Raw genomic sequence first — 12,394 nt, 5'->3', positions numbered from 1 at the left:
AGGCAGAGGACTGAGTGGCTAACTGCCTTTGCTTAAATCATGCCCCCATGCCTCAATGCCCTTAGTTATCCAAAGGCCTTCAGGTTTAACCCCTCCATATTCTGGAATGGGGTAGGGGGTGGTGAGGGGGAGACATCTAGGAAACTCCTAGGAGAGAGAGATCTGAGTGTTTAATTGACTCCTTATGAAGATTTACAACCAACTCTCCTGCTTTTAGTCCTACCTTGTATCCTGGTCTTCAGATGTTTATACTGCCTCTGATTTCCTTTTTTTCTACTTTTGAGAACCATTTTGTATCAGTTAGAGACTATCTAATCCTTGAAGGTTCAGATAAAACATTTTTTAAAAACTATCTGATCCTGGTATTTATTTTTCTTTTCACTATAGAGAAAATTTCAGACATAACAAAAATAGAAAAAAATGATGATCCTTTTGTACCTATAATCCAGCTTCAATAATTATTCATGGGATATGGGAAAGGCTGTCTGTAATACCTTTCCCATAAACATTTCGGTTAATGGTTATTGGTTAATCAAGGTTTTCTAATTATTTTAAAGTCAATTTTGATCATTTCTATTATTTTTCTAGTAAAATATCCATTTATCAGCCTTGTGGCTAAGAGCTTATTTTTTTAAGTTTATTTATTTTGAGAAAGAGAGAGGGAGCACACACATGAGCAGGGGAGGGGCAGAGAGTGAGAGAGAAAATCTCAAAAAGGCTCCTTGCTGTCAGCACAGAGCCCCATATGGGGCTTGAACTGTGAGTTCATGACTTGAGCCAAAATCAAGAGTTGGTCACTTAACCAACTGAGCCGCCTAGGAATCCCATCGCTATGAGATTTAATTCCAGAAAAAGATTGTCTGGGTTTGAATATCTGTTCCTCCGTTTCGGCAGTCAATTAAGCTCTCTGTGCCTCAGTTTTCTCATCTGTAAAATGGGAATAATAATGTTAGTTATCTCTGGGGTGCCTGGGTGGCTCAGTTGTTCAAGTGTCTTGATTTCAAGTGACTCTTGATTACAGCTCAGGTCATGATCTCATGGTTTGTGAGATCTAGCCCCACGTTGGGCTCTGCACTGACAGTGCCCAGCCTGCTTGGGATTCTCTCTCTCTCTCAAAATAAATAAATAAACTTTAAAAAATAATGTTACTTATAAGATTGTTGAGAAGACTCAATGAAGTCATGCATGCAGTCATAAATGCAAAGCATTTAAAACAGTTCCTGACACACTGAAATGTTAATTATTATTATTATCAAAGTTAAAATGTATTGGCATAAAGTTTTTCGTGACATTCACTTTTAATTTTTAAATTCTGCACTATATTTTTAGTTATATCTCTTTTTCATTCCTAATATTGTTTACTTATGAATTTATCTTCATGATTAGTTTTATATAATTTGCCTATTTTAATAGTCTTTTGAAATAATTGCCTTTGGACTTATTAGCCATCTCTAATCTTGTTTTCTATTTCATTATTTTTTTGGTTTTATATTTATATTTTTCTACTTTCTTTGGGTTTTCTCTTTATTTTCCCCTAGGTTCTTTAGTTGAATGCTTATCACATTTCTTTTCCTTGTTTTTTCCTCCCTGCCTCCATCACTCCTTTTTCTTTCTCTTCTCTCCTTCCTTCTTTGTTTCCTCTAAGTATGTTGCACCCTGTAAGTTTTAATATTTAGTAGTTGTAATTGTGAGTTGTAAATATCTAATAATTTCCATTGTGGTTTCCTATTAAACCCATGATTATAAATTACTTTTAGTTTCCAAGCTTAAATGTTTATATATATGTATGTATGTGTGTGTGTGTGTGTGTGTGTGTGTATGTGTGTATATATATATATATGTACGTATATGTATATATTCTTACTGTAGAAGTATGATACAGATTCTTTGAAATTTACTAAGGCTTTCCCTGTGACCTAGCATATATGCTCTCTTTAAATGTTCCATTTGTACTTGAAAAAGAGGTGTGTTCTCTATTTGTTAGAGATAGATATTTGAGCTTTTTCAATTTGTTTATGAATGGACTTGACCATTTCTCCTTGAAATCCTACCTTTTTGTGTCATACATTTTGAGGCTGTGTTCATCTTTTACTTTATAGGTATGAAGGTGGAAGAAGAGAAGGCTGGGGTAGGGAAGCTGGACCCTACTAACTACAGGAGGAGATGTCAGGATCAGGAAGGTAAGGTCACCTTGAGAACTTGATGCAAATCCTAGGAGGTCTGACAATTTCTTTATCCTTATAACACCCCTCCAGCAGGGGAATCTAGAGAGCTGGTTCCTTTCCCTTACCCACCCACGGTGTCTTCTCTGGATCTAATGGGACCAGCCCTCACTGTGTCTTAAAGGGACCATATGGTCAGACTGAACACTGGAGACTGGCACTTTGTTTCTATGGATTAGGGCACAGCACCCCTGACACAAAATTAAACTTACCTAATTTTACAAGATGTACAAACCATACAAGATGCCAGTATTTCATAGATTCTAAAAATGGCAGCTCAGTTAAAACCAGTGCAGAAGGATGTTGAGTGGGGATATCTGTTGTTCTAAAATGCTGACTCAAAGACCCTTACTTCCTACACTCTACAGAAAAGCAACCACAGGGCTTATGAAGAGGCAACCAGACAGGCTACTGCCCCACCACTGTTCCGGCCCCACTTGGAGGGAAACGCTAATCTCATTGTCTAGCTGGATGCTTTGTTGAGCTTCAGAATGTGTAGAGCGATTCTGGGGCTGTAGATAGAGAAGAATGCGGCTGAAGAGTTCCTAGGAGAACTTGGCATTGTCCTGAGCCAAACTGCAAGGTGTTCACAGTCAGTGGAGAGCTTCACCACTGTGAAGGAGGGAGCTTGGGGGAGGGCTAACTATTCTCCACAGTTCACCAGCTACACAGCCACACTCTGACGATTATGATAAGAGCCAGGAAGAAATGGGACAAGTTAGATCCAGGACAGAAAGTAAAATATCTTCCTGACAGCCATCTCCCCTGATTTCTTTAATAAGTATATTCTTCATGTGTATAGCCCTAACCATTTTCATAATCATTTTCCCATGTCATCCCATTCTATCTTCTCAAAAACCTTGCCCAGACACTAGAGAAAGGATTTTATTCCCACATTACAGGTGAGGATGATGAGTCCTAGAGAGGCAGATATCTATGGTCATAGAGCAAGTATAGAACAAGCCTGGGAGCACCCAGGGAAGCTGACTCTTGGGCAGAGGCCTTTCTGGTATACCAGCTGTTCCTGGTCTCAAGGGTGGAGAATAGGAACTCATCTGCTAAGCCCTTAGAGTAAAACTACTTACCTCTAAATTTTGGTGTCTGTGGCTTACTCAAATTACAGATTGCTTAAGAAATGTAGAATAGAGCAAGAGAAATCACACCATGCTGGAGGGAGAAGAGAGAAGAAAGGAGGAGCACCATTCATTCTGATACTGATCCACTAGAAAGCAAGGCTATACTTCATTAAAATCTCCACCTCACATTCCTGGGTACAGCCAAGAAAGACTGGAGGTTCAGAAGAGTGAGCAGTGAGGTGAGCTGGGGCAGGAGTCAGGCTCTAAATAGATTTAGAAACTGAAATCCAGTTAACCTCATTTTCCTGTGCCTAGGAATGACTCATAGAGTCTTTTCACCAGGGTAGACACTCAACATATCTCTAAAAGGCTTAGATATACTTCTCCAAGATTCAGCTTGATGTGGTTTCTATGTGATAGCTGCAGCCATTGAATACCCAGACCTTAGTATCTGCATTTCAGGAGTTTGAGCCAAGAGACAGGCCTCCCTTCCAAGGAAAATAAAATCAAGTTAATGCAAATCTTGATGTAAGAACACAGATTCTAATTTCCTATTCTGCAGTAGCTTTCAACTCTCAGTTGCCATCCTTGGGCTTCAAAAATATAGTAGTCCCCTTACCTGTGATTTCACTTTCTTCAGTTTCAGTTATCAGTAGTCAAGCATGGTCTGGAAGCAGATGATTCTCTTTCTGACACATCATCAGGTCAATAGTAGCCCAATGCTATATCACAATGTCTATGTCATTCATCTTACTTCATCTCATCATGTAAGCATTTTATCACCTCACATCATCACAAGAAGAAAGGTGAATACGTACAATAAGAGATCTTGAGAGAGAGAGAGAGAGAGACCATATTCACAACACTTTAATTATAAAATTTTGTTACAATTATTCTATTCTATAATTTATTTGTTAATTTCTTACTGTGTCTAATTTATAAATTAAACTTTATCATAGGTATGTATGTGTAGGAAAAAACATGGAATATATATAGAGTTCAGTGCTATCTGCAGTTTTAGGCATCCACTGGGGATCTTAGAACATATCCCCTGTGGATAAGGTGGAACCACTGTAATTATAATAATTTTTTTTTTTTTTGGCCAGCCTGCTCTTTGGAAAATTGTCACCAGGGAATTCCAGACTCAAACTTGTCCTAAATCAGTGGTTCTCGAACATTTTTCCTGCAGTTCACATAAGAAGAGAAAAAGATCTTCCCACTCATTTACCCCACCCATTCTCATTTCTCTTCAAAAAGAAGAAAAAAGAGAACAAAGTGTAAAGGCCCAAAAGAGAAAAGTAGCTTTAGAACTCAGGGAGGGGAGAGATGAATAAGTGAAGTACAGGGAATTTTTAGGATGGTGAAACTATGCTGTATGATACTGTAATGGTAGATGCCCATCATTATGCATTTGTCAAAACTCGTAAAACTATATAACACTAAGAGTGAACCTTAATGTAAACTATAGACTATAGTTAATCATAGTGTATCAATATTGGTTTATTAATTGTAACAAATGTACCACACTAATGCAAATTGTTCATAATAGGGGAATCTATTCATAGCAATAAATGCCTACATTAAGAAAAAAGAAAGAGCCCAAGTAAACAACCTAACTTTATACCTTAAGGAACTAGAAAAAGAAAAACAAACTAAGCCCAAAGTTAGTGGAGGGAGGATATAACAAAGATCAGAACAGAAATAGGTAAAATAGAGACTAAAAAGACAATAGAAATGATCAATGAAACTAAGAACTGGTTTTTGAAATGATAAAATAAGCAAATCTTTAACTAAACTTACTAAGGGAGGAAAAAAACAGAAAACTCTAATAAATGAAATTAGAAATGAAAGAAAACACATTACAACTGAAAACAGATATAAAAAATCAGAAGAGACTACTATGAACAATTATATGCCAATAATTTGGACAACTTAGAAGAAATAGATAAATCCCTAAAGATACAACTTACCAAAACTGAATAATGAATAAACATAAAACCTGAATAGACCAATTACTAGCAAGGAGTTTGAATCAGTAATCAAAAACCTCCCAACAAACAAAAATTCAGGAACAGATGGCTTCACTGGTGAATTGTGTCAAACATTTAAATAAGAATTAATACTAATCCTTCTCAAACTCTTCCAAAAAATAGAAGAGAGGAGAACACTCTTTTTTTGCAATGTTTGTTTTTGAGAGAGAGAGAGAGAGAGAGAGAGAGAGAGAGAGAGAGCAGGGAAGGGGCAAAGAGAAAGGGAGACACAGAGACTGAAATAGGCTCCAGGCTCTGAGCTGTCAGCACACAGCCTGATACAGGGCTCGAACCCATGAACCACAAGATCATGACCTGAGCTGATGTTGGATGCTTAACTGACTGAGCCACCCAGGCACCCCAGAAGGGAACACTTTCAAATTCATTTTATGATGCTAGCATTACCCTATACCAAAACTACGACACTACAAGAAAAGAAAATTACATGCCAATATCTCTGATGAACATAGGGGCAAAAATCCTCAACAAAATATTGGGAAACCAAATTCAACAATACATTAAAAGGATCCTACACCATGATCAAGTAGGATTTATTTCAGGAATACAAGGATGGTTCAACATCTACAGATCAATCAATGTGATATACCCCACTAACAAAACGAAGGATAAAAATCGTAAGATTATCTCAATAGATGTAGAAAATATATTTAACAAAATCCAACATCCATTCATTATCAAAAATCTCAACAAACTGAGTATAGAGGGAATGTACCTCAACATAACAAAGTCCATATATGACAAGCCTACAGCTATCATACTCAATGATGAAAAGCTGAAAGCTTTTCCTCTAAGATCAGGGACAAGGTCAAGATGCCCACTCTTGCACTTTTATTCAATATTGTACTGGAAGTCTTAGCCAGAGCAATTAGTCAAGAAAAAGAAATAAAAGGCATTCAAATCAGAAAGGAAGAAGTAAAACCATCTCTACTTGCAGATGACATGATATTATATATGGAAAATCCAAAAGACTCCACCAAAAAACTGTTAGAACTAAAAAACAATTTCAGTAAATTTGCAGGATACAAAACCAATATACAAAAGTAAATACATATATATTTCTATATATGAATAATGAACTATCAAAAAGAGAAATTAAGGAAACAATTCTATTTACATTTGCAACAAAAAGAATAAAATACATAGGAATAAATAAACTTAACAAGGGAGGGAAAAGACTTGTACACTGAAAATTTTAATACCTTGGTCAAAGAAATTGAAGAAGACACAAATAAATGGAAAGATATTCCATGCTCATGGATTGTACAAATTAATATTGTTAAAGAGTCTGTGTTACCCAAAGCAGTCTACAGATTCAATGCAATCCCTATCAAAATTCCAATGGTATTTTACACAGAAATAGAATAAATAGTTCTAAAATTTGTATGGAACCATGAAAGACCCTGAATAGCTAACAGTGACCTTGAAAAGAACAAAGCTGGAGGCATCATGCTTCCTGATTCAAAAGATATTACAAAGCTATAGTAATCAAGACAGTATAGTATTGGCATAAAAGCAGACACATAGATCAATGGAAAAGAATAGAAAACCCAGATATACACACACACACTCGTAAGTTCAATTAATTTATGACAAAGGAGCCCAGGATATACAATGGGGAAAGGATAGTCTTTCTGATGAGAAAACGTGACAGCCACATGCATAAGAATAAGACTGGATCTGGGCGCCTGGGTGGCTCAGTCGGTTAAGTGTCCGACTCTTGATTTTGGCTCAGGTCATGATCTCACGGTTCATGAGTTTGAGCCCCACATCAGGCTCTGCGCTGATGGTGTGGAGCCTGCTTCGGATTCTCTCTCTCCCTCTCTCTTTTTCTCTGCCCCTCTCCTGCTCACATGTTCTCTCTCTCTCTCTCTCTCAAAATAAATAAAGCTTTAAAAAAAAGAATAAAACTGGATCTCTATTTTACATCACACACACACACACACACACACACACCTTAAAATGGATAAAAGACTGATGTAAGACCTGAAACCATAGAACTCCTAGAAGAACACATAGGGGGTTAGCGTTTTGGCATCAGTCTTGACAGTGACAGGGAAAGACAAATACTATATGATCTCATTCCTATGTGAGAACCAAACTCATAGAAACAGAGAACAGATTAGTGGTTGCCAGAGGCAGGAGTTTGGGAGGGGACAAAATGGGTGAAAGTAGTCAAAGGTACAAACTTCACCATAGGATAAACAAGTTCTGGAGATGGTATGTACAGCATGGTAACTATAGTTAACAATCTGTTTGTATATTTGGAAGTTGCCAAGAGAGTGATTCTAAAATTTCTCATCATGGGGCGCCTGGGTGGCGCAGTCGGTTAAGCGTCCGACTTCAGCCAGGTCACGATCTCGCGGTCCGTGAGTTCGAGCCCCGCGTCAGGCTCTGGGCTGATGGCTCAGAGCCTGGAGCCTGTTTCTGATTCTGTGTCTCCCTCTCTCTCTGCCCCTCCCCCATTCATGCTCTGTCTCTCTCTGTCCCAAAAATAAATAAACATTGAAAAAAAAATTAAAAAAAAATAAAAAAATAAAATTTCTCATCATAAGAAAAAGAATGAAACTATATAAGATGATGGATGTTAACTAGACTTATTGTGGTAATAATTTTGCAATATACACATGTACCAAATCAGTATGTTGTACACTTTACACTTGAACAGTGTTATAGGTCAATTATACCTCCATAAAAAAATAATAGGGGAAACTCCTGTGGAGTGGGGGTAGGGCAGAGATAAGATGGAAATCTAAGTACTTATGTATTATCTGCTCAATTATTCTGTAACTATACAACTACATCTATTGATTATTTTAAAAGCTGTTGACCAATTCAACAACACTGATGAAAAACTGATAACAGAATATCCATCCTGAGAGCTGAGAGAATTCCAACTGCTCTTGTGTGAACAGACCTAGTGGGGACTTTACACAGCAAACAGCCTTCTTAGTGGAATTCCAAATTAAAGTTCTTGGTAATTCTAGTTTTTGAAAATTCTGGTATATAAAACCAGCTTTGAGAAATCCATAATAACTCACTTTTCTGATAAGCAGTTTATGTAGTTTTTGGTTATTAGTAATAAATGGTCCTTGATGGAAATATATACAGCTTTCCCAAAGAGGGGATCGGTATTTTGGACTAAATCTGTGGCTCACTGAGGGACTGTCTCCTGGGCCATGTGTCATAAGGCTTATGTGGTTACTGCCATTCTGGACAAGCAAGAACAGAGTGATGGGAGTTCTGCTCATTCTAACAAGAGTTCCAACTATAGCACCAAGGGTCTTGTTTCCAGCAACTGCTGAGTTGTTCAGAAATGGGATTCTGTCAAACCCAAGACTCAGGGCAGGGGCCCTGTCCAGGAATCCCATGTCTTCCATCTTGCTTTGGTGGCCCTAGCTCTTTGTAACTAGAGGCTGTTAAAGGGAAATGCCCATTTTCAGTAACTTTTGCCTCCCCTGTCTTTTGTGCTTTGCCCACAGACTGCCGTTCCATCCACATTGGGCTTTCGGTCCCCAGTTACCCTCAAAGGAAAAGAGATCAGCAAGGACGTCTTTCAGGACTGCAGAAGGTCTGCTGGGGCCTGCAGCCAGACAAGCCACAGCAGGAACTGACTGGCACGGGGAGCAGGGGAAGCAGCCGGGATGGCAATGTGGATCGTGTCAGCAGGACCCGTGAGTTCTTGAGGGGCGTGTTCAGGGGAGCCATCTGGTGAGTGCAGCCGCTTGGGTGGCGGGATGGATAAAGTCGGAAGATTCTCTGCAGACTAATGATGCCCCAAGGCTGTTAGCACCTGCTGCCCTGCTGCCACTGCAGACCAACCTCCCTGCCCAGAGGCACCTTTAGTCAGGCTGAGCTCCATCTCTCTCTGGTGACTCTGAGACTTCTGCTCTGATCTCCCCCAAGTTGGTTTCATGGGTTAATTCTCAGAATCATTTTCCTCAATTCCAAATTCCTGGAGGCCACACAGCCATGGCATGACTAACCTAACCCCAAACATGACTGTTTGGCATGAAGCACTGTGCTCAGTAAACTGAATTACCTCTTCCCTTTCCTCACCTGAGTTTGATGGAATGGTCGAGAATTGTCTAGGCACCTGGGAGGTAGCTTGCAGACCCCTGGGAAGCTCTCTCCCAGGTCAGCAAATCCCCTGAGGCCTTCCTCTGCTGCTGCAGAAATCAGCTCTGGACTGATTAAAAATCAGTATTTTTGGGGCGCCTGGGTGGCTCAGTCGGTTAGGCATCCAACTTCAGCTCAGGTCACGATCTCACGGTCCGTGAGTTCTAGCCCCGCGTCGGGCTCTGGGCTGATGGCTCAGAGCCTGGAGCCTGCTTCCGATTCGGTGTCTCCCTCTCTCTCTGCCCCTCCCCCATTCATGCTCTGTCTCTCTCTGTCCCAAAAAAAAATAAACGTTAAAAAAAAATTTTTTTTAATAAAAATAAAAATCAGTATTTTGTTCCTCCCCATGGAAAGAAAAATATCAATCTTAAGAGGAGTGAAGAGTCTGGAATCCTTAGAGCACAGCTGTGATGTTTTATTCTTTTGAGACTTTACTGTTTCTAGGGACATGATTTCACCCCAACGTATCCTAAATCTGCCCAACAAATAGCATCTCATTGGGCTCTATTATATATTTCCACTGTCTTGAGCAAGGCAAAATGAGTTCTTTTACTATCTAAACCTTCAAAGGAATGTCAGAGGCAGTAATAGTGTTTCAGCGTCCCTGTAGGAAAAGATCTGACATTCATGCTCCCAAAGGCCAACTGAGCCACCCCCAACCTTGCAGCTGCCCTAAACAACTGCTCTCATTGCACCAAGTCTACTAAGGCCCATGGCTTTTCCAGATTAAATGTGTCTATGTGGCAGATGGGTTAATGGAAGTCCTTTGGGGCTGTCTAGCATAAGAGATGAGCTCTGATTAAAACATGCATGTGCACACATACACACAATACACATGCACATGCATGTGCACATGTATCTGCCCAGAGGGTAGGAACATCAGGGACCCAGAGGAGAGCAAGCCTGTTGGGAAGATCTCCCACTCCCCATGTTGGATCTAGATGGGGCATTCTCCTCTAACCCTACCACCTTCCCCACATTTAGGGATGAGGTTCCCCTTTGAAAATCAAATTTTCTGGGTCTCTCCTGAGTTATGGAAGACATATATAACATGGTAGGTTATTGTGGTGGGTAAGTAAATGTGGTAGGCATTTAATATATATTAGTTTAGTTAATACACATTAACCCAATTTAAGAGCAAGGAACCCAAGTCTTTTTCCTCTACTAGTGGATATTGGTTTGGTTTTGCTGTCCTCACTGGTACCAAGAACTTCTGAAATCCTTCTGGTGGGAGGGGTGTGAAAAGTTATTCTTATACTTACCTGATACAAGTTCTTATACTTGCCTGATATTAAACAACTTTGGGGCCACTAAAAGATCAAAACCACTCCAGATGATCAGGAAAGGAGAGCTAGGCTGTTTTCCAGTGAGGCATTTGAGCCTTATATTGTTCCAAAGCCTTAGGAGCAAGGACATATTTCATTTGGTCTTCTATTCTCATTTCCAGTAAGGAAGGAACAAGGGTTGGGACAGAACACATATTTGTCTCTAAAGCATCTTCTCCATGAACACTTCATGAGACAGTTTTTCCAACATGGGTGCAAAGACAGTTGGGGTTCTTTTAGAGTTTGCAGCTTTAAAATGGGCTAGTGTCCTTGCCTTTGTGTACTTACAAATTTGTGCCTTGGAAGGATACATCTTGGAAAGAGGTGGGGGAAAGGAAGAAGGAAAAAGAAAGAAAGATGATCATTCTAGCCCTTAAATGCCCCATTTGGGGTGGGGAGCAGGTAGGAAAGCAAGTTAAAATTTATTTCCCAAAGGAAGTCTGGGGCACCTGGCTGGCTCAGTCAGTAGAGGAATGCTTGATCTTGGGGTTGTGAGTTCAAGCCCCATATTGGGTGGCACAGAGATTACTTAAAAAAAAAAAAAAAACAGGGGCGCCTGGGTGGCGCAGTCGGTTAAGCGTCCGACTTCAGCCAGGTCACGATCTCTCGGTCCGAGAGTTCGAGCCCCGCGTCAGGCTCTGGGCTGATGGCTCAGAGCCTGGAGCCTGTTTCCGATTCTGTGTCTCCCTCTCTCTCTGCCCCTCCCCCGTTCATGCTCTGTCTCTCTCTGTCCCAAAAATAAATAAACGTTGAAAAAAAATTAAAAAAAAAAAAAACAAAAAAAACAAAAAAAAACAAAAAAAAACAGCGGGCACCTGGGTGGTTCAGTCGGTTGAATGTCCAACTTTGGCTCAGGTCATGATCTCACAGCTGTGAGTTCGAGCCCCGCATCAGGCTCTGTGCTCATAGCTCAGAGCCTGGAGCCTGCTCCAAATTCTGTGTCTCCCTCTCTCTCTGCTCCTCCCCCACTCATGCTCGCGCTCTCGCTCTCGCTCTCTCTCTCTCTCAAAAATAAATAAACATTAAAAAAAAAAACTCCTCCCAAAAGAAGCCTATATTTTCTCTCTCTTCTTGTCCTTTGGCACCTTAAAACCTGGATCTCCTAGAATTATCAACATATGCAGCATTCCCTCCCCAGCCATGAGAGCTATTCTAAAAACAAACAAAAAAATCCTATTAGAAGAGAATCCTTAATTATTGGCATTAGGACCTTGAGGGGAAATTAGGATTGAGCATCCAAGTTTGCAAGTGAACCAGTGAAAGTCTTAATAAATGGAAAGTGTCACCTTTTGGGATGAGCACTGGGTGTTGTATGGAAACCAATTTGACAATAAACTTCATATATTGAAAAAAAATAAATCCAAGTTAATTAAAAAATAAATAAAATAAATAAATAAATAAATAAATAGATAAATAAATGGAAAGTGTTCATAAACTATACATTAACCAGATTTACCCTATTCTTTGAGAATTAGCTGAAGTGGAATCTAGCCTCCCTGGCCTCATCCAGGGGAAGGTCCATGTCTTTCCCCAAATTTCTGTGCCTTCCCAGGGGCTGCCAGTCTCACTGTCTGGCTCCAAGTCCCTCCATAGTGGGATCATCT

At 39.8% G+C, this 12,394-nt stretch overlaps 1 protein-coding gene across 5 annotated transcripts in view; it reads left to right on the top strand.

Moving 5' to 3' along the window:
- SLC4A5 (solute carrier family 4 member 5) overlaps positions 1–12,394 on the top strand; it is a 105,577-nt gene that overhangs the window by 20,360 nt on the left and 72,823 nt on the right. For all 5 annotated transcript variants that reach the window (XM_045446543.1, XM_045446540.1, XM_045446541.1 and 2 more), the window contains 2 exons: positions 2,100–2,180; positions 8,829–9,020. In XM_045446543.1, coding sequence (XP_045302499.1) covers positions 2,100–2,180; positions 8,829–9,020 — 273 coding nt within the window. The remainder of the gene's footprint in view (positions 1–2,099; positions 2,181–8,828; positions 9,021–12,394) is intronic.

Source organism: Leopardus geoffroyi, chromosome A3 (assembly GCF_018350155.1).
Source record: "Leopardus geoffroyi isolate Oge1 chromosome A3, O.geoffroyi_Oge1_pat1.0, whole genome shotgun sequence".
NCBI classification, from domain to species: Eukaryota; Metazoa; Chordata; class Mammalia; order Carnivora; family Felidae; genus Leopardus; species Leopardus geoffroyi.
Note: the sequence above shows the minus strand (reverse complement) of the source record. Positions and strands in the feature narration are given on the sequence as shown.